This window comes from Empidonax traillii, unplaced genomic scaffold (assembly GCF_003031625.1).
Source record: "Empidonax traillii isolate 1590-97213 ecotype Southwest subspecies unplaced genomic scaffold, ASM303162v1 scaffold40:size2234952, whole genome shotgun sequence".
Classification (NCBI taxonomy): Eukaryota; Metazoa; Chordata; class Aves; order Passeriformes; family Tyrannidae; genus Empidonax; species Empidonax traillii.
This window is the reverse complement of record NW_020955233.1, coordinates 2,176,777-2,198,598: the sequence shown is the minus strand read 5'-3', so window position 1 is coordinate 2,198,598 and position 21,822 is coordinate 2,176,777. Positions and strand designations below refer to the sequence as shown.

Genomic DNA, 21,822 nt, shown 5'->3' with positions numbered 1-21,822 from the left:
CAAAACTTTACAGAGCATAGCTCTGCTGTCTCCTGGGTATTCACTCTATAGCTTGACCTGTACTCTAAGATTCTTGTATTTAAGAATCCAGGCTTTTGTGTCAGAGAAGTTAGCCTACAAATGTTTTTGTTATCTTTACAAACCTACCATTAAATATTAATACAGTGATGCTTCTCTGAGCCTCTGGACAGTCTGAAACCAGTTGTTAAGAAGTTGGTACCACGCATTGGAAAGTCTAAAGTCTTACAGGGCTGACTTTCCTGCATAGATGGAGGCAGACATGCAAAACAAAAAGCCTCTTACATAGTTTTGCAGTCTTAATGTCTCAGATGGATAGAATTTTGATGTATGGGAAGAATTTGGGAAATTACTATTTTCCTTGAGTCCTGTGGTTTACACCTTTGCATCAGATGGCATGATGTAGCATGGAACCAGTTCTACATGGCAGTTTTATTGACACAGCAGTGAATGCTTTTTGTATGTGCAGTGGTATTGATCTGTTTTGTAGCAATTCTGGATGTTAAGGAAAAATCAGGAGGTGGTTGTGTCTAAGTTGAGGAAACTTCTTACCAGAGATGTCTCACATAAGAGCCGGTTTCCTCGTACCAGGTTCCCTATTGTCATGTGAAAGTATGTGCTCCCACTGCTCCAGTTGGAGATTTTATTGAATGGATAGACTGTTAAAATATCCTGTAAAGGGAAACAAATTGAACTATAAACATTTGTCAAATTAAAACAGGCTGTTACATAAGAAATCTGGTAGAGCCAAAGCATTCTTTTTCTTTCCCACTTCATTTATAAATGCAGTGGATCAAGGTAGTTCTTGCATCTAAACTAGTGTTCTATTGTATTTTCACCAAGCAGGTGAATCTTAATCACACTAATGAGACTTCCCTTCATTATATATTGATCTTTGCCTTAGCACACTGCCATTATATTTACAATAATTAAAACTCACTGGATAGTTGTTTCATTATTGAAAGCAAATAGTGATATTCCTTTTTCCTGGGAACTTGGTAAGATCAGTGTTGGGGTTAGACAGCAGCTAAACACTGCCATTCAGCCTGAGCTTTTGGACACCTGGGCTTCCTGCAAAACACTTTTCCCAAAGCAGGTGCTCTGCCCATCCATCTGACTGACCTTAGCACCTTGCCCAGGTGCATCATGATTCCCAGGTCTCTTTGCAGAGATGCTCTACACTGTTTCTTTTGCAGTGTAGAAACTGCAAAGAAGTAATATGTGGCAGTAAAATTTTCTTCTGTTTCACACAAAAAATGAATAGAGGGCTTCTGTCCTCTCTTATCATTCCTGGACAAGATCCTGTCGCTGTCCCTAAATTAGTGCAGTCAGTTAAATCCTTCCTCCCATAGACTCCTGAGAAGCAATTGTTACCTTTGTCTTCTGATGTATCAGTGAGACTCCTTGCTTGTTGATTGCAATCAGCACAATCTCTGGGAAATTTGGCTCTGAGGCTTGCTGTAAACAAGTAACACAGAAGGATAAGCAGAAAATGAAGAAATTATCTGTATGAGGTGCAAAGTGACCTGTTAACAGCGTCCAGTGCTACTTGTTCTCTTTCCCAAATGAACACTGAAACCTTTTGGCCATATATGGATGACTTGAGCAACTGCTGCAAGAAAGCAGAACCAGATCCATTATTTACCACACTGATAACAGGCTTAATGGTTGGTTGCAAACCAGTTAAGGGAAGTTAAGAGCCTAAACAAGGAGAAATTAAAGGTAGCAAGTGGGAAATGATTCTTGGGAGGTATCCTCTCCAGAATAAGAGGATTAATGCAGTTCTGCTCTAAGGGAAGAGTCCCCAGAGAGACAAGATTTGGCAGCATTTTGTTGTGGAGTGATGACAGGACAATTAAGTATCCATGTAACTAACCCTCTACTGCTACTACACAATTGTAATATGGGTATTACAACTGGAACAACAACACAGCCAGTAAACAACAGACATAGTTTGGAATGAATAAAGAACCCATCTCCCCACTTCGAAGGAACTGAGTTTTCCTCAAAAGATCACAGGAACTCAGCTTTCTAATGTATTTTCACTTACACAGATAGAGAATTAGAGTCAGTCAGAACCTACCTTCACCTCAAAAAAGGCTGATCCAAATGTTGGCCACCGGTGTATCATTTTCAAGAAGGCAATCTTGGCCTCATCCACAGTTTTTCCCTCATGTTTACTGTATGCTGCAATAATGCTCTGTGTGGGAAAAGCGGATACAAGGCCTGTTCAGTTGGGAGACAGGCAGATTTCCAGTGCCCAGCACTGAAGACAGCACCGGCTCATCACCAAAATGAGTTTTTTCTCCACAGCAACAGAAGACTGTGAAAATGTAAACATCCTGCCATGCCACGGGGTAAGGGGGAGCCAGAATCCCCAGCATTTCTTATTCATGTGTTGGGTGAAGGAAGCCCAGCAGCCCCACGGAATGGACTTCAGGACAGAGGGGCAGTGGAGGATGAAACAATAGAAAGCCAGTGTTCATCACCCCCAGACATGTATCCCATCTTCTGCTGAAACATGTAGGGTCATTGGAAATGGTGTCCTGTGTCTTCCTCAGCAGACTAAGTGAGAAGTACCTGCTGAAACTTTCTTGCCTTTTCGTGGATAAAAGAGCCTTTTGCTGTAAGTAGCATGCACATGGTGCAAGGAATTTTATTTGGTGCCAGACTGTGAAATACTTATCACACACCTTAATTTTCTGGTTTTGTCCAGTATCCTCAAATTCCCAGTCCCATCACTGATTTCCCTATCTCTAACTCTTACTCTGGGCATTGGAAGTAGATTACTCTCTTCAAGAAAGATGCACATCTCAAATCAGTCATCCAGGCCTGCAGATATCTTTCAGAGCTTTGGTAGAGAGGATGCAAAATGAGGATTGTAAGAGGCAAATAGTCTCTTTATCCTGCTGGCAAATCCAGCAATATCCAATAGCATCCCTTCATAGCGCTTTCAAAGACTGTCAGCTCAAAAATGTACGGTGGCTTCATGTCTATCTTCTCTTCTAAAGCTCTCTCTAAGTTGTATGACTAATGAAAGCCGATGTTCTTACCTTCTTCCATTCATCTGGTGAGACTGCTCGGAGCAGATTGTCTGGCACCAGCTCCTTCAGGAATTTGGGGATGGTTGCCAGCTGCGTGCGGTCATTATTGAAACGCACTTTGTAAATCAGCCCTGCCAGCTGGACAGCTTCATCCTTGGAACACTTGTGGTAACCTCTCAGGTACTTTGGCAGCTCCTGGAAGAGACCAGCTCTGAATTCGGGCAGAATGGGCTGAAGCAAACACTGACTTAAGCATTCTGTATCTGTAAGGTCAGGATGTGAGTATTGCCAAACGCAGCCCAAGGACATCCCAAGAAAAATCGGAGTGATCTTTAAAGGTCCTTTCCAACTCAGAACTTTCTGTCATTCTCTGTACAATTTATGGAGCGAGACAAGCACCTCCATGGAACAATTCGGTAAGGGAGCTGTGCTCGTAACATAGCTAAGGTGTGAACACTGGGAGAAATTAATCTGCTCCTGAGACTGAGCTGTGCCTTCTGGAGGAATTCCTCTGGAGGCTCTATAGTGCAGGCCTTGGGGAGGGAGACAGTAATACATTCTCAGGACTGCTTCTGGGATCACACTCTGTCTGTGCTTTAGGGAGCTGATTACCTGGTGGTAATGGAAAATGGTATCAGCTTTCAGGTCCTTCCCAGGAGTGACATTCAGCCAGAGCTTTCTCATGAAGTACACCTCATATGCCACAGACATAGCAGTCCCTAAGAAAACCAGATCTTGTTAGTTGTTCTCTGTGTCATTGACAGTTTTGCAGTTTTTAAATGGCTTGTGAGTTTCTTCAGAAAAGTAATTCTGGTTTTAATAGTAAGAAACAAAATTGCTACCCAAAAAATACAAAAAGCCATTTTAGATGACCAAGAAAGCGATTAATCGTCAGTTCCTGGACACTGCTCACACAGTGAGCTGAGATGTGGCCTCTCCAGAGATGAAGGAGAAAGTGAAGGTGCCAGCCATGGAGTGTTTGTTATTTCTTGGTGCTCATGGCAGCTGCCTGGTGGTTTGCAGCACACCTGAATTCTGGTACACTGATGTGAGTACGTTCCCTGATGGCTGTGCTTACACAAACAAATTGTGGTTTAGTGGACCCACAATTTATGCTGTGATTTTTGGAGCTCCTAGCAGCTGTGGGGAGAGAAGTTAGAAAGTCTTAGATGCATGGACAAAGCTTCAGGAAGTTGAACCTCAGCTGTCCTGAAATAAGCAAAGATCAGGATAAATTGATATGAAATTTGAGTGGAGTTTGCTGTAGATTTCAAAATGCATGTTATACATGGGTGAGGGGGCTAAGTGCAAGGAATTGCTGTTATTACTATTACATTGTTTTATTCTAACAGGTGTTTCCCTGACAACAGAACTTGTGCTTGGGTATCACCAGGCAATAATCTGATTAAAAATTTTCTGACAACCCAAGCAATGTAAGTGACACTGTGAAGAACCTATTTCCATTTGTTGCCTGATGCTTAATACTTGAGGATCAACCTATAAAACTTGTGCATATCCAGCGGTGTGTTTTGGATACACCAAAAGATTTTTGGTCAAAAAATCTTTGTTACCAATTTAAAGTTTCTGGAGAGATCCCCACACAGAGATGCTCAGGTGTTTCTGATAGCCTGTGCTTGGCTGCATTGGGTCACTTGCTGCTGGTGCGGGCAGTAACCATGTGTGTACAAACAAAAATTATCTTAAAAGACTCTGCTAAACACTTCCCAAGATGAAGTGAATCCTACTGGATAAATCTGCTCTTTCCCAGTACAACACAGCATGTCATGCAGCTCCTTGTCATGCTGGCATTCTCCTTACCATCTTTTCCTGGTTTGTTCCTCCTGTTCCAGTCTGTCACTTGTCTTAGTGAGTCAAAGAAATAGTCTGCTTCATTCTGACTGATCACCTGCACAGGCCAAGCAATGAAGGAGAGAAAGGAGGGATTAGCACATCATAAAAATACTGCCAGTACCAACATACCCAAATATCAGGCTGAATTTTCTTTCCCTGTCTACAGTAAGAGGACAGAATTACAGCAGGAAAGACAGAGGCAAGGGGAAAGAAGTAGAGAAATAGGAGAAGGAAGGTTCAATTTATTTACATTTCATATGGAGATTTTTACTGCATCGTCTGTTGCTCTCTGCTTTCGAAGCTGCTTATTGAAGTCAAGCTGAAGATGCCTGCCTTATTCTCACACACTGAGTTCCTCTTTTCAGGAAGGCAGCACATCAGAAACTCCCTCTGCCTGGGTTCAGTGTTACTTTTGCCTTGATCACAGTTCCAGAGAGAAGGGACCTCTCGGCAAGGCAGCCAGACCAAGCTTCAGTTCAAGAAAGGCGAGCTCCTGACAAACTAGAGCGCAGTCAGCTGGTGCTGGTTGCCCTTGCTCTCCTTAATCCCAGTGGGCACTGCATATGTGCAGCACAGCTCCTGGGAAAAGCCTGAGTGGAAAAGGGCTGCATCTAGCACTAGGCAACATCCAACTTGCTACAATCCCAGCAGCTGCTAGAAAGCCCATGTCTTCTCTGCTTTTAGTACCACTTAAGTACTGGCAGACTGATAGAAACTCGCATCTCCATCCAGCCCCTTCAAGGGATTTAAAATAATTGTCTGGTGCTAAAAGTTCGAGTCTAGGTTGTATCCCCTCAGTAAGAGAGAAGCAGTAATGACCTGCTCTGGTCCTTGGCTTCATGTGGTTGTTTAGGTAGTCTAGTAAATAAGTAAGAGAGGAGGGAGAGTCTGGCCACAGCTGAGAAGAGTTACCTTGTCTGCAATCTTCACAAAGAGGCTGAAACCTTCCCAGGAGCTCAGCTGCAATTTAGAAGCGATGTTCTGGCACAGAGTCCGGATTTTGGTGTTTGTTCCCACATCAAATGTCTATGAGATAACAAGACCCTTGTTAGAGAGGAAGAAGTAGGAGCAGTGAATGTCTTCAGACATGCTGCTGGGTGAACCCATCACGGCTGGAAAAATGGCTAAGGCTGGGAAAACAAGTAAGTGCTCACCTGTTGTGTTTCATTGGGGAAGCAAATCTTGTGTGAGATCTTAGTGTTGTTCTGTAAGATGGCCTCAACCTCCACAGGATGAGGTGCCCACTTCCTGCAGCCACTCCTGGAAAACACCACCACCATCATAAGAGAGATCAGTGCTGGATGTTTAATCATTGAGGAGCTGAACAACAGTATTCCAGCTGAACAACACCCTCCACTCAAAATGCTGGTGCTGTGGGGCTCCAATGGACCTTCACCCCAGTGAAATTAGTATACCAAAATCAAGAAACTAAGAGTCTTATTAGCAAATATATTAAAAGTGTGTTCTACACTGCAAGGGCATTGCATGAACGAGGCACCTTCCTAGTCAGTAATATTGCCCCTTCTATAGATTGACCAGCATTTTTCCTTACTGAAATGTGAAGAGAATGGCTGCAAGGAGAAATGCATTTTATTTCATTCATGCATCAGGAAAAGATGTATTCAGATTCAAAATTACTTAGAGTACATAAGGCAAGTACCAAGAAAGTTTGGAGGGCTCCTGAAAGTGTCACATTTCGTGTAAGAGCTGGAGTGCAATCATTGACTCAGGAGCTGCTGAGCTGTTCAAACCCAGTTCTTTGAAATTATACCTCAGAGCAGAGCAGCTTTTTTAAAGCAAAGGAACTGGCCCTGAAGTCTCAGTCATGCCAAAACCTTGACACAGTTAAAGTGAGGACAAATCTAACACGTTACCTCCTAGGGGTGGTTATGTTCCTACCCTTAGTGGCACAGAACAGGCTGTTTAGAGATTCTGTACACCGTAACAGCAGCTTGGCTGGAGAGGCACAGGGCCACCTCTCCCTGCAGCCTGAGCTGGGAATTCATTGCCAGGGTGAGATCAGTGGCCAGGATTCTGGGGATGAAGCTGTAAAGCTGTTTATGGAGGAAAAGGTACGTCCCCAAGGGCTCAGTTGGCTTCCCCTGAATGTATCATAGGTCAGTCCTTTGAGCTGACTGCCCTCCCCTTTCCAAAGAGTGCAGGTTACTTATAGGGAGAAGTTTAACTAGATGATCCTTGAAGGTTCCTTCCAACTGAAATAGTCTGTTCTGTTCTATTCTGTGCTGTTCTAAACAGGTGCAGGTTTAATCTTATTAAATAACTGCTCTTAAAAGACAAGATTTGTCTTTGTTCCTTTTCCCATCCCCCAGACTCCAGATCTGGGGAAGTTTAGCAAAGAGAATTCTCCTCCCAAACAGCCCATTCTGCTTTCCCCTCCCTGTTTGCCCTCTCAAAAGCAGCTCTGTAAAGCTCAACAGGGCTTAGAGCATGAATAGCACATGATATAGGGAGGCAGGAATTTTCAAGTCTTCTCCATAGAAATAAACAATGAATAGCATTCCTTGCCATGCATTTTTCAGGGACTTCAAAGGCGAGTACAATGTGTGGTGTCATTTCCTCAGCAGTGCCAAAATCCATGCTCTGCAAGGGGGTTATCCACTGTGTTAGCATTCCCCTAGAGCCTGACCCACAGGGCTCACAGACCAAATGTGGGGCTCAGCCTGAGAGAGGGGGGGATGGCGGAGCTGCAAGGAAAAATCATTGCGCAGCTTCTTTACTGATGAGGGCTGTGGCAGGCAGGTGGTAAATCACAGCATGATCAAAAGGGAGAAGGCTGGAGTCAACCTTGATGCCAAACTCTGTTCTCAGAGTGGTAAGCTGGGTGATTCCAGTGCCTGGAGGAATGTAGGGAAACCTTCCCCCTACAGTTCAGTTGATCCTTCCTGAAATCCTGGTAGCCCTTCTGCTCTCTCTGGTTGTGTTATGTCCATTAGAGCAACAAGTCCTTCAGAAGCTCAGGAAGCACTGTGGTTTGGGGGCCATGTTGCTTCGACCCTCACCAGCCTCAGGTAAAGCCAAGTGGATGGAAAAGTGCCTTGCTGTGAGCCAGGTAAGTGTCAGGGCTTTGCTCATTTGGGTTTCTTCAAAGAGAAGAACTGAGCGTATTGATCTTCTCCTCCCAGTATGGATCTGCTTTAGTTCACCATCAAAAAACCAACAGAGCCATAGCAGCACTCTGCAGATAGCAATGACTTTAGTGGTGCCTCTCCACTATGAGTAAAACATAGTATTGTATTTTTAGCTACACGTGTGCACCTCTTTGCATCTGAGAATCAACAAACTCCAGACTAATCCTCAGGCACATGCAAGAGAGACAAGGACATGCTGCCTCACCAAAGTAAGGTCAGGACATAATCAATGACATCATTTTGAGCTGCATGCCCTCTTTGAAATACCCAGGTTTGAAATAGCCAGCTCTGGGAGTCAAGTGATTATGTGATGATGAACATTTTAAAATGGCGCTAACTCTGTGAAAGAAAAAAGTGAAACTGTGACACAGGTGACTTTCAGTGGTTCAAAGCCCATAAAGAGTTAAAAATAATTATCACTTATAAAAAAGAGGATTGTAAAGAGGGAAAGGAAAGTAAGAGTTGCATTATTTTAGCCCTTGTGGTTTTTGGAGCCTGACTGTTGACTTTTGAACACCTTGAGCTGTTTATCAGATCATTTACCTCATTACTGTCTGAATCCTCCGACGGCACCCTGGGGCCAGTGTCTCTTTCTGCCGTGTCTCTATGAACTTCTGGGCATGTTTGAGCAGTGATTTGCTGGGTGGGAAGAGGCCAGTGCAGAGCCAGAGGAGCTGCCAGCCCCTGGTCACGCTGTACCTGTGAACACAAAGCAAACAGTTCTGGTACAGCCACACATAATTCTCTGTTCGACCCCACAGCAGCCACAGGGAAGAGAAACACACTCCCAGCATGGTGCCATTCAGCAAAGAGTTGCAAATCAACAGAGCCCTCACACAGGCTCTGGCAGTCATCTGCTTGGCAACAACCACAGCCTGCATGTGAAGACAGTGCTGAGTTCTGCATGAGGAATACTCATGACAGTTGCAAGTCTCATGAATAAATATAAGCTCCAGGTTAAGAGACATTTGGGCACCAGCGGCCCTGGTGCCATCCTCTTGGAAAGCCACTGTCCATTTGCTGCTCAAGCTCATATGTATTTGGATTGTGGTTTCTCAGTGGTTTGTAGTCACCTGCCCTCTGCACTGGTGAGTTTTGCGCAGGCCACGAGCACTTCACGTGCAGTGACTTCCCCTCACATGGGATCCTGTTCTGAAAAATGAACACGTAGATGGCACTGTGTAATGTGGTAGTTAGAGTTCTTAAATACCCCATGTCAAGTTGGTACCATTTTCAGGCAGAAACCCAGTTCTTCCAGCCACTGCACCTATGGAATCTGCCAGTTGAAGTTCTTCTGGCACCTTGCCCTCCCAGTAAGAGAGGCTCTGCAGCCTGGAGGTGGTCAGTCATTCTGCCTTCAAAGCAAGGGGCAGAACACACTTCAGTTGTGTCCCAGGATTACTCTGAAATGCTCAGTGGTGGGAAGTGGTCTTGTCTGGGAAAGTCAGCATATCTGGTTCTGAAAGGGCCATTGCTGAATAAAGAGATCCTTGCTTTTCTATTCCCATTTACTGTTCTCATTTTGCAGATGAAGACATGCTATTTTAGTCTCTTTTATACTCTGTAGATCAGTGGTGTTTGTGTCTGTGCAAGAACAGGACATGGTCCACAGCACAGCAGCCTGGGAAGGATGAAAGATTTGTTGCTCTGGCTGTTCTAATGAAAGTATATGGAAATAGCCACCTTTCAAGCACTGTTTTTTCCACATCAGTGATCCTGCTCTAAACAGCGACTAAATTGGTGGAGCACATCAGGCATGGCTCTGGCACCATGGTTACAGACTGTGCATTAAATAGCCTGCAAGATTTACTGCCTGCAAGGAAATGTATCAGTCAGTGATTGCAAGTTTGGTAAAGGTTCCACTAAGTGTAATACTTGTGGAACAGTGAGAAAGAAAATAAATAAATGGAAGCTCCTTCTATAACTTTTGCAGTGACACAATGCAGCCAGAAACAGACAAACCATTTTGTTAATAATTAGTAGAATTTTAAGCTTCTTTTGGCAATTGATTTCCCCTGAAAGTAGGTCAAATTCTCATTTTTGTGAGTGGGGAAGAAAACACCAGCCTGTTTCAGAGACTTTTATGTGGGCAGAGATCTGTGAAACCAATCTGTTCTGCGAGGCAGTTGTGTAACCTAATTAATATAACAAAAATATTTATGCACTGGTGGTAAAAATCTAGTGTGAACTATGTGCTTATGAAGGGAAGTGCTGCCATTGGGAAACCTAAATGGAGGGTTAGCAGGGCAGTCACTGATGGGATGCAAGGACTGTGCAGTGCCATATTTTCTGCACAGAGTGCCTTGGGAGCAAGAGAGCCTCAGTAACACCCTGCCTGCCTCACACTGTGCTGCACAGAATGCTGATGGGAGCAAAGCAGCAGCTCAGGGGAGATGACTGATGGTGCTCTGTGGCCTCTCACTGCCAGGCAGGGGTCCCAAGTGCTCCACAGATGTGAGCCCCACAGCACTGCCTGGCAAAAGGGAAAGTGTCACTCCAGCCATCCTTCCCCTCTGTTCCTGATCCCCACCTGCACTTGAGGCCTGGCTCTGCCAGGAGCAGGCTGTGTGCACCCAGGGGAGTACCTGTTTCTGTTCTCAGTCAGTTGCTTCATAATCTGACAGTAAATCTCATCCCGCAGGACCTCCTCCTGGATAGCTGCCACAAATATCTGGTCAGTGACTTCCACGGAGGAGTGTGCCTGTTTGGAGGGATAGTCTCCCATGAACTTCATGATGGGTGAATGTGCTGTTAAGGAGAAAAGCAGGCCAATTTTGGAAGGCAAGTGGGAAGTTTTATCTGGATCCTAACACACTGGGGACTCTTTTGATGTCTAAGTGGCAAATTCTGGGAGGAAGGCTTGAGCATGCTCCCTACCTGTTCCCTACCCTCTTCCCGTGTGCAGCAGTCACTGCTTGGCTGTGATTTGTACTGTGCTAGCTGCTTGCTCTGGCCATATGCAGTAAGTCTCACTCTCTCCTGAAGCCACATTCCCAGTTAAGTGAGCCATCAGGAGCTGTGGAGCACTGGGAGTGAATAGGAAAACCTTTCCTCTGTAGACCAGGGACACAGAGTTGATACATCCCACCTTTATGGGAGTGTATCCCCTCTAATGCAGTTGAGGTGTGCCAATAGAGGTGAGTTTAGTGGAGGCTTTTGCTTCCCCTGAGTGTTCTGAGGTCCCAAAGAGAGGGGAGAAAGGATATCAATAAAAGCCTGACAGGCCAGATCCCGAAGATCAGGGTCTGTGCACGCTCTCTTCAGCAGCGGCTGTTTCAGGGGCTCCTTAGAGTGTGCCCACAGTTGACTGCGCCCACGGGATTTCTGGAGAACAGCTTTGCTGATGGATTCCTTCTCGGGAGTCCTGAATGAAGACAAGTGCAGGCAATACAAAATTACTGGATCAGTACAGCTGTGAACATAGCAGGTCATTGTCACATAGTCCTATATCTAGACATGTTCTTCCCCAAGACATTGATCTCATATCTCCTTTGATTCTGCAGGTGAACAAGAGCAGGAAAATGTAGTTTCCTGTATATCCAGAAGGGACAAGGTTTGCAAAAAGAAGAAAGGTTTTAGAAAACTAATTTTCCCCTTCTCTCTGAGGCCTGAAATGTTGTGTACCCTTGCTGAAGAAGGGGTGAGAACTAAGAATAGGGCCTGCTAGGAAGAAGTGACTCCAGCTGGAGCTCTACCCTCCCCTTTGCATTTCTGCAGACTTAAGATACGATAGACCATGTGCCAGAATCTCTGCACATCCAAAGTCACAATTACAGGGAACGAAGAGAGGGAACCCGGTCAGAAATGGGAGATGCCATTACATCCTAGGCTTTAAAGATCACTGATCAGTAAGAACTTTCCTAGGGCGTACACTACACAGAGAGCTTCACCTGAAGTGTTCGTAGGAGAACTCCTCCAGGGTGTAAGGCTTCACTTTGACATCCTCTTCATCAGGCTCCTCCATGAAGGAGTTCTGTGAAGCTGTCCTCCTCTGGTCTGGAGACATCATCAGCAAACTCTGTGATGACACAGCCACATAGAGGTGTCACATGGGGACAGGTCTCTGCACAGGTTGTCAGGTGTTACTTTGCATATGTGCACAGTGCTCTGTGCCACCCAAGACCTTCTGTCCCCAGAGCAGCTTCTCCAGAGACTCAAGAAAGACTTGGGAACGGTTGACTTAAGAGCAATTTCCACAGACTCAGCAATAGTAGACATCAAAATGTTTCTGACTTTCCGAAGCACAACACATTTTACGATGCATCTGTTATTGTATTTTGGCCCCAGTTTTTCTGCTTTTACCTGTTAGCAGAGTATCCAATGCACTGAATCTCCAAAACTGAAGACAAAATTGTCAGCAGAGGGATCAGTGGGAAACCTTGACTCCCTCAAAGACTGTATTCTTTTAAAGTAGTGTGCTGCACTCAGAGCTTCCCTTGAGGCATAATGTGATCACCACTCAACCCAGTGTGAATGCAGGGAAATTCAACTGCACACCCATATCCACTAATTGCTACCAGTTCCAGGCACTGAACTCTCCCATGGTGAACAGACTGGGTGTTTTTTAAAAAGTTGTTGCTTTTGTGCAACTGCAGCCTTGTCCTTAGAGTCTAAGCTAGGTTTAGGTTTGTTTTCAGGCAGGACACAATAAAATTTCAATGGGAGGTATAGAACTTGTCTGACTCTGAAGGAACAATTATCTTCCAGTTATAAATTTAATCATATTTAACATTGTTATTATCATTTATCTTCCAGTCTCTTCACACAGAGTGCTTAGCTTTTCTTACCAGCACTTGACTAGAGGGTTTTGTGAGAGAAGGAATGATGTAGATGTCTTCCAAAAATACATTCCCTGTTTTGCCTGTCCTTTCATTCTGGGCATGGATCCAGCCAGAGTTTTCATCCAGCCTTTTGTCTTTGGTGAAGATTAGCAAGTCTCCCTTCTTGAAGGACAGGATGTCAGGGTCTTCTGGAAGACAGAATAAGGGAGTACTGTTCCATCTTGACAGTCCAAGAAAATGCAAAGGGATTGCAGCATGAAAGACAAGGGAATTGTATTTTGAAGGCCTAAATTCAGTTAGCAATAGAAAGTGATCTGTGTAAATATGGCTAATTATATAGTAACACTTCAGAGATATCACTTTAGTTTCCTCTGTTGGCCTGATTTTGATCCACTCAGGGCAATGGTAAAACTCCATTTGATTCGCATGGATGCTGATTTTGTGTCTAGACTGGCAGCAAAGCATGGAAAAAACCTTAGTAGTTGTAAGTAGCTGAAGTTAGTGTTTACATTTTAAACCCCTCATGTCTGTTCAAGCCAGCTGTATTCCACAGAAAATTCCAGTTTACTGCCTCTGTGAAATTCTTCTGGAAAATATTTCCAGGAAGCCCAGACCCAACTTCCTACTATAACCAAGCTGAGTTTTTGGACACTGTACTATCTAAATAAAATATGCAAAGAGGTAGAAGGAGAAAGAAAAGGTGATTTGTATGCAAAGGTACTGAATCCCATTTCCTTATGCTCTGCATTGCTGTGCTGAGGCATCCCTCCTGGAGCAAAGGGACTCTTGCTCAAGTTCTTCCTGTCCTCTGTGAGCCCCTTCCAAAACTGGCCTGCTTTTCTCCTCAACAATCCAGACTTCTTCCCCACCCTGTAGAAAAGTTGTAAGACTTACCCTGGGATTTTTTCTCATGCATTGCCACGGCAAATGGTGATTTTTTCTTCAGTCCTTCCAGGAATGTCACCACCAGTTCAGCAATGACAACGCTGTTTACGGATGTCAGGACGAACTCCTCGGCACGAAGCGTGATGAGAGTGCAACTCTGTCCAAATGACTTCACTGCCCTATGTATTAATGAACAATTTGTTACCAGAGCATCTGAAAAGCTGACAGACCCATCTGCAAACACAGCCAAGGCACCTTCACCTCCTTGCAGATAACTCCCTTGCAGTGAGTATTGGTAGCTCCTAATTTGCCTGCCCGTGAACCGGGCAGTTTTCCCTTTCTGTTTCCCAGACTTAGGCTAAGCCACCTTTCCAGGCACAGATCAGATCACCTAAGGAGATGGCAGGGAAAGTACATGCTTTCTGAGTATGGAAAAGATGCCTTCTTCAGATATTGTCTTTCTGGGGCCCTCACCTGTTGGTGTGGATGCCAGTTATCTCTGGGAAGGTCAGCTCGAGGAGCCGCTTTTCTGACTCATCCAAGAAACAGATACCTTTCCAATTTATAGCAACAATGAAGTGGTTCTTAGGCAAACTGGGCCCTGAAAATACAGGAAAAAAATCCTTATCAATGCTATACAAGTCTTCTTCTATTGATCTTATATCTGTCCTCTACTTCCAGGCTCCAGGCATTACCTGAAAACTTAGTGACTTCAAAGAATCGGGAAAAAAGCAAGGGCCAGTGAAAGCGAGCAAAATCTACAAGCTGCTCCTTCACAGTCTGAGAGGAGAGATGGTCCTGTGTGTATGGGGCCTGAAGGATAAAAACACACCCAAGGTTTTCTCAGTAAAATCTGATTTGCATGATCTGCACACAAAAAAGAGCAAGCCTGATCCCAGAGATTCCCAACAACCCTCTGCTGTCACTGGTGCCAAGGGTACCTGGCATAAGGAAATCAGGAGCAGTCTACATAGGCCCAAGCCACATGCAAAGATGTGCAAATCCACAGGCATGTGGATTCCAAATTTCCCCCCAACCCACACTGTTCAGAGTCTAACACACTTTGGGTGCTGTGGAAATAATTCAGGTAATCCATTTTTAGATCAAAACCAACATCCCATCCCACATTCATCCTGACTTGGTTGCTTTAAAAGCTAATCTATTCAAAGATTTAAATGTACTTTTTGATTCTACCCCCCTGATGAGTCTTAAATGGAATAGTGAGTGGAAAGGTTCTCTGCTCCCCCAGCCTTAACAAACTATTTGGGATATACAAACTGAGCTGGTTTTCCTTCTTCCCCCCGCCCCAGACTATTCATAAATGGAAATGGCAAAAGAAGCAGAAGCTGGTGCTCAGGAGTGGTTACCCAGCACTGCCAGACAAACCTCTTACCTTAGCATGTGCATAGGTTATAAGGCTCACCCACTTTTCCAGGGGCTTGGACTTCAGCTGTTTCACTGGGATACAGTCATGGAGCACCTTCTGCACAAGGTCATTGTTGATGGAATCTCCAAATTTGATATAACAGTATTTTGCACCTATTTCCACCAAATCCTCCTCCTGAAACAATTAATCCATTAAAAGAGGCCTAGAAAGATGTCACGAAGGCCAGATAGCCTCATTCAACCTTGAAGCCATTTTAAGAATGGGGTTTTCTCCATTTTTGTCTAGAAAACTCTTTAAGGAGGGATGAAACTCACACAATCATAGCATCAGAGAAATTATTAGCAAAGATATTTTAAAATAAGACCCAATTTGCCCCTTTGGACATGCCTCCTGCTGCCACATGAACTGAAAGTCGCAGGGAAAGAAAAAATACTGATTAAAGCTGCCAGTGTGACATCTTGCCCAATCCCCTGGACAGGAATTGTTCACTAAGAAGGGAAGGATTGTCCACATCCACTGCAAACTTGGTTTATCTTCAGGCTTTTTGATGTGGGAAGTGCTAACACAGTTTTGTCTCGTTAGGAGATGAATCGGGAGGCCCACCTTCTCACAGCGGTACTCTCCAAAGCGGATGCCGCGAATGACTTGGTGGTAAATGAGATCGGTGCTGACGGGATCCTCCTGGGAGTTGTGCCAGGGAGTGAAGATTTCCTTCCGGAAGTAGAGGCGCCAGGGCGCGTGGCGCTCGTGGGTGCCCCGCTCCCGCACCAGCTGCTCGCACTGCGAGATGGCATCCAGGACGTGATCCCGGCCCCCGCCCAGCGACCACACCTGCCACAGAGGGACACTGCATTACTGGCATGCCTGCTCTGGGGCCGAGGGAAGGACAGCAAGCACGAAGCTCCTGCTCTCCCGACAGCAGGGAAACCTCCGGAAAGATAAGCAGAGGGATGCGCAAGATGTATGCGGTAAGTGGATGTGTTTTCACTAGCCAGTTATGTGACCTGGCAAAGGAAACCTTGCAGGGCTGCAGCAGGAATTGCTAAGTGGCGAGCCAGCAGAAAGGCAGAATAGGATTATCAGGTCCTGAAATCCAGCTGGAATTCAGAACTGATTTGGCCTGAGCTGAGGACTGGGTTGAGGGTGCTCCAGAAGTCAGAGAGAGTCCTCAGTGAGGCTGAGTGGGCAGCAGCAACTCCACAGAAAGAGAAGGGAGCTTTCATTCTATTTTTCTACACTTTACCTTATCAAACACAGCGATGTAGAGTGAAAAACCAAAGGCATCCTTCAATTTGATTTTATCTGCTATGAACTGACAGATCTCTTTGGCAATGGAAGCAGAGTCTGCAGGGACAGTGATGCTTTGGCCGTTCATGAGGGTGACATTAAACATAATGGGTTTCTTCTGTTTTGTAGCCTGTAAGTCAGAATTAAACGAGAGAAAAAAATAATGGGCAAACCTCACTTTTCTCTGAAGAATGAAGAAGGCATTTAGATTTGAGCTCCACACACTCTACTACGCACTCAGCAATCTAAAAGCGAATCTCCAAAACCCACACAGTTTCTTCAGTGCATGGTGATCTGAAATATAAATTACATCCCTAGAGCACCACTGGGCTCAAGTTCTCTCCTCAGGAGAAGTCATTGTCTCACAACAGTGTGGACTGAAAGACTTTTCATGAGCCATAGTTGTCCTGATGACTTCTGGGAACAGCCTTGCACACATCAGTGGAGAGAAGGCCTGAATCAAGTAGTTTGCCCAGGAAGATGTGTGTTAGGCAATAGGGTCACTGAGATTTAGGAAGGAATTGAACTGAGGCTTTTACTTGAAGGTGAGGGGGTGTGTGACTTACAATTACTAGGATGACATTTAAAGGAAGAAGAGGACAATATAGCCCTGTTAAACTCCTCTCCATTTTAAAAGCATAAGCCCGGCTCAGTTTTTTCCAAAAGTGATGGTAAGAGCTTCCCTCAGGAGGTGGTTTCTGGCCTGTGGCTCCTGAGTAGATGGAAGTATCTCCCTTCAAATCGCGTGCTGCAGCTTTTAACTTCCATCCTCTACTGAATGTAGCCTAACTGAACAGCCAGAAGAGGTGTATGCAAGGAACTGCCCAGGCCAAGGCAGCTGGTCCTCAATCCCCTTGTGTGATTGATTTCCATGACTGGATTTAAGAAAATCTGTTAGTGCAGGTTAGTAAATGCAGAGCAGTATAAAATGGATACAAGGAAGCAAAGGGGGAGGTGGTACCTGCAGCTCCAGCCAGCTGGGTGGCTCGGTCCGTGCCCCGTTGATGTAGGTGCGTCTCAGGCGCTCGGCACAATAAGGAGCGTAGCCCGCGGGCCCGTGGTGGATGAAATTCAGCAGGTACTGTGTGCACAGAGACAGTCAGGGAACACTGATCCTCTCAAAACATTACAGGCCTTTTGTAGCTGATACACTAGATTAGAGTGATCCATTAGCTTTCGGTTCATCAGACAATATTAAAGGTTAGGGTTGGAATTAGTGTTTGAGACACTTGGTTTTCACTCATTCTTCAGAGCTTTCAGTCCAGAGGGGAAGACTTGTGTCAGTCTATTCACTTGTTTAATTATGTGACAATTATTAGACAGGGGAGACTTTATTCTGAGATTAGGTTAGAGCAACTAACTCTTCAACTGAAGAGCCTGAAGTCTGTATGAACAGTATTGGGAAAAGAGTTAACTGCAGTTAGAACTGATACTTTCAGTTTTACCAGGTTCTCTGGCAATATCAATAGCTGAAGTCCGTGATTAAGATTGGACTTTGAAAGAGAAGAATTGGATAAACTGAGCTTTTGCAGACTGTATGGCTACGGGGTGACACAGACTGGTATTTGCATATCTGTATTTAGTGCAAGCATGAGTCATTCACCTGGCTATTTTAATGATTAAGAATTCCCAGAGGTCATGTGTCTTTTATGAATTCTGCACAGTTCAGAGTCCTTGGATGAAGACTGTTATCAAAATATGATGTGTTTGGTTTGTTACAAGTAGTGTCCATTTAGCAGCATTTATGATTAATCATTTGAACTGGGGTGTCAGTAAAGCAAGGCTGAAGTTGCAGGCACATCCACAGGTCCTGTTTGCCTTTGAAATCTAGGAGGAAGGCTGATATCAAGTTGGAAATTAAGAAAATTTTTAAGAAAAGGCCAAATCTCTACTGGATTTTTTAGGGCTTAGAAATGTAGGGTAAGAATTGGTAAAATATGAGAGGTGATTTTATACTGGCCTCCTGAGTATATTTAATCACTAAACTGGAGACACCTTTTAAATGTTGGAAAGGTAGAATTGGAGAGGTTAAAATTTGCCAGATTCTCTGCAGATTAGAGATTTAAAATGAGAGCTGTGATGAAAAACAGAATCCAACCTGTATGACATGTAATGAAAAAAAATTAAAGGCGAATGCAGCAATAATTTCTTTAAATTCTCAGATAAGAATATGAGATGAAAGAGTTTCTGCTGAAACCACAGCACCAGCTGCTGTGGCAGCCAAATGTTTTGTATGGCTGTCAGCATCAAACACACCAAAATACACAAGACCCCAGGTGAGCTGAGGCCCGTGAGCTGCTGTTGGCCAGGTTAGCAGTGTACCTTAACAAAGGTGTCTGAGGGAGGGAAGCAGCCAAGGCAAAGGGACAGAAGGATCCAGCCGCGAGCGTAGCTGCTCCTGTTGCTGTTTTCGGTGAGTTGTTTGCAAATCTGGCAGTAAATCTCATCTCTGTAATGAAAGATGTGAGAGCAACAGGTAATGATTCACTGTTTTTCAGCTGCCTTGGGCTACATTTCCACTGCAAGCATGGTGCAATTGCAGCTTGATGAAGTTGATCTGAGCTGGGCTTGACTGTGTTAGGTGGGATACCACCTGTGATGCACCACAGGAAATAACTTGGTCATGGAAAAGGACCCTGCTTAATGTTATATATTTATGTATTTTTATATTTATATATATTTTTGTAATTATATTTATATACAAACTTGGAGTGAATCCTTGGACAGGCATGGAGGAAAGAGCACTTCAGAGTGAGCTGCTGAAAATGCAAATTGCCTGCAGCAAGGACATATGGGAAACAGATCCAAAAATCTGTATAGGGACAAAACTTCTTTTAAAAAATCATCTTAATTTCTCTAGACTCTTGCAACACACATTCGGCAAATCTCATGTGGGATGACATAAGCTGGATAAATTTTTGGTTCCCTGATAGAACAGAGCCTGAGGGGATAGGTACTTAGCCTGTGGCTGTTATGATACATGGATGGAAGGCAATGTTTGCCAGTTGAGAATCTGCTTCAAGGAGTGTCTTGACTGAAATAAAGTGACCGTGTAGAGAGGAAAGCAGCCCATGACTGAGGTCAAGGCAGGGCCTGTGGCTTTGTTAGAGAAAAGCGTTACTTAAGCTAAAACAGAGGAGAGGATTCATGGGATCAGGCCAGGACCAACCAGCCTCTGTCTTATCCTCACACCATGCTTGGCCTAAGGTCCAGGCTCACAACTGCTTGTGGTCAGGATTTCTTCTTAGTGGCTTATACGCTCAGCAATCCAGACCTTCAGCTGTCTCTGATTTAGGGACGTTGCTTGAGGACTCAGCAACAGGCTATTGGGAAACCTCTCATCCCCCTAGTGTACATTAACTCCATATTCCTTACTCTTCTGAGTGGCTCTTCTCCCTCATCCTAGGGCTGTGTTCCACCAGACAGGGTTACAGCCCTGAGCTCTGCCCCTTTCCATACCTGTGGGGTATTCAGAAAGCCAGACATGAAGGCAGCTGGCCTAAACTGCAACATGAAAATACCAGAAAAGACAATAAAGGAGTCACTCTCAGGACTGTGGAAAGGGAATGCTGGATTTCCTTGATGTAATGGGCGTCTGGTTCTAGGAGGGAGGTACAAAATTCCTACCTGATGGCAGGACGCAGAATTGCATTGCCAATAATGAAGTGCACTTTTTCTAGGTTGGACATAGGTCTCTCAGAGATCGAGGTGTCCTCTTGGAAAGCCTCTTCTCCACTTCGCAGCTGGTCTGTCACCTGAAGGAAAAACCAAGTAGAACTGTCTTGTACTGTCCTGTCCAGCCCTAAGCACATGGCAGTTCTCAGTCTGCTCAGGGCTTTGGGCAAACTGTTGTGTAATGCCAGCAATTCTCAATAATAAATTGTTCCCTGTGTTCTCTGCCAGAGAATGGATGACAGCACTGCACATGGGGATCATTTCCAAAGCAGGCTGCACCAAGTATCCCACACGGGGCTGCACTGGCTTCTCAGGGTAACAAGTTCCCAGCTGGGAGGTTGCTGTTACATCTGTCAGCAGGTGAAGGTTAAGGTTCCAGGCAAGAAGAAAGGGATGCAATTTATTTCCACCTCTTACCTTCCCTGTCAGCTTGGATGACCGTTTCAGCTTCAGGGATGAGATACCCTTCGAAATTTTGTTATCCCTTCTGCCTTCTCTCTGCAACACACATTACCACTATAGGAAATTAGTTCAGTGCACAGCAAGAATGATTCATTAAGGACAGAAAGATGCTCAAGTGAAGATGTTTTTGTTTTGTCCTGTCCTGCCAGAAGGAGCTGCAGTGTCCTGCCCAGGACTAACTGAAGCTCTTTTGTACTCTTAGCATTTCAAGTACAGTAGGATTAAAGGGTTCCTTTGCTTTTCTCACTCTTGGTAGAACAGCACAGAAACCAAGGAAAGCAAACGAAAACACAAACATAGCCTGCTTCTCTCACCATATTCGGGCTGTCAGTCCTCAGCTGGACCTGATTTTTCCTGCCAAGTGTGTCATATATCTGTGTCATCACGGAGCTGCTCTTGGTGGTGGAATTCTTGGCAAACATTGCTGGCTCTGGCAGGTCTCCCATGAACCTGAGGATGATCACCCACACAACTAGAGAAGCCTGTAGTAGTAGAAAGCAAAATCAGACACCTCCAAGAGAACCAGTGCCTCATGCCATTTCTGCCTGTTTAGATAAGAGCATTTCTTTCCTTTACCCAATCCAAATTGTTAAAATTCTACTTACACCAGGAGTTTAGTTTCACGTCAAACAATGTGAGAGCAACACTTACAACACTTTAATGCCAAAGGAAGAGGGTACAGCTCTGGTGAGAATATCAGATTTGCTCTGTGGTTGGTGAGCCCTCACCATTCCCTTTACTGGCACCTTGCAGGTGTGCTGTGGCTGGAGTGAGGTGGAGAAACCTTGGCTGAACTGCACCTGTATTTGCCCAGCTGGGAAGTGGAGTGGAATCTTCCAGGAGCCCTCATGGCCAGAACTAGAAAGCCAAGTAATACTGAAGTTCCTGACACATGGGATCCTCAGTTCTGCAAGACTGCTTAGCATCAAGCAAAACATCCTCCCTAATCCCCCTCTGGTTCAACAGGATATTGGAGGCCTGGCCCTTCCCCTTCTGTCCTTACTCATAGACCAGCAATTCTTAACAAGGGCAGAGAAATGGGTGAGCTTTTGTGCTTTTTCTCTCTGGTCCATTTTTGCCCCCAAAGGGTAACTTCTGGAGAAGTCAAAACAAAACAGTCTGAGTTCCCTCTTTGGGTAGATTGAAGGTAACCAGAGATCCTGTGTTGGGCAGGTGTTTGTGGGAAGTGCCTGCCTGCAAAGCGCCACAAAACGCCAAAGGGAACTGTTACTTTTCATACAAATGCTTCAGACTATCTGCTTGGCTCTAGAGTCTCTGGCTCC

At 44.8% G+C, this 21,822-nt stretch overlaps 2 protein-coding genes across 5 annotated transcripts in view; one reads left to right on the top strand and one right to left on the bottom strand.

Moving 5' to 3' along the window:
* Window positions 1–10,794, top strand: part of LIMS2 (LIM zinc finger domain containing 2) — a 45,367-nt gene extending 34,573 nt beyond the window's left edge. Inside the window, exons 11-12 of the transcript XR_003570598.1 lie at window positions 10,360–10,516; window positions 10,704–10,794. The gene's annotated coding sequence lies outside the window, so the exon portion shown is untranslated. The remainder of the gene's footprint in view (window positions 1–10,359; window positions 10,517–10,703) is intronic.
* MYO7B (myosin VIIB) overlaps window positions 1–21,822 on the bottom strand; it is a 50,941-nt gene that overhangs the window by 864 nt on the left and 28,255 nt on the right. For 2 of the 4 annotated variants that reach the window (XM_027878380.1, XM_027878379.1), the window contains exons 25-48: window positions 20,854–21,021; window positions 20,495–20,575; window positions 20,030–20,157; window positions 18,725–18,851; window positions 17,364–17,483; window positions 16,359–16,532; window positions 15,719–15,946; window positions 15,122–15,289; window positions 14,424–14,541; window positions 14,203–14,329; window positions 13,738–13,907; window positions 12,850–13,031; window positions 11,953–12,080; window positions 11,269–11,426; window positions 10,648–10,801; window positions 8,606–8,761; window positions 6,068–6,173; window positions 5,826–5,939; window positions 4,881–4,968; window positions 3,675–3,781; window positions 3,072–3,257; window positions 2,102–2,218; window positions 1,393–1,476; window positions 571–690 (exon numbers count right to left, since the gene is read on the bottom strand). In XM_027878380.1, coding sequence (XP_027734181.1) covers window positions 571–690; window positions 1,393–1,476; window positions 2,102–2,218; window positions 3,072–3,257; window positions 3,675–3,781; window positions 4,881–4,968; window positions 5,826–5,939; window positions 6,068–6,173; window positions 8,606–8,761; window positions 10,648–10,801; window positions 11,269–11,426; window positions 11,953–12,080; window positions 12,850–13,031; window positions 13,738–13,907; window positions 14,203–14,329; window positions 14,424–14,541; window positions 15,122–15,289; window positions 15,719–15,946; window positions 16,359–16,532; window positions 17,364–17,483; window positions 18,725–18,851; window positions 20,030–20,157; window positions 20,495–20,575; window positions 20,854–21,021 — 3,309 coding nt within the window. The remainder of the gene's footprint in view (window positions 1–570; window positions 691–1,392; window positions 1,477–2,101; window positions 2,219–3,071; window positions 3,258–3,674; window positions 3,782–4,880; window positions 4,969–5,825; window positions 5,940–6,067; window positions 6,174–8,605; window positions 8,762–10,647; window positions 10,802–11,268; window positions 11,427–11,952; window positions 12,081–12,849; window positions 13,032–13,737; window positions 13,908–14,202; window positions 14,330–14,423; window positions 14,542–15,121; window positions 15,290–15,718; window positions 15,947–16,358; window positions 16,533–17,363; window positions 17,484–18,724; window positions 18,852–20,029; window positions 20,158–20,494; window positions 20,576–20,853; window positions 21,022–21,822) is intronic. The other 2 variants (XM_027878381.1, XM_027878383.1) reach the window with 2 other exon arrangements.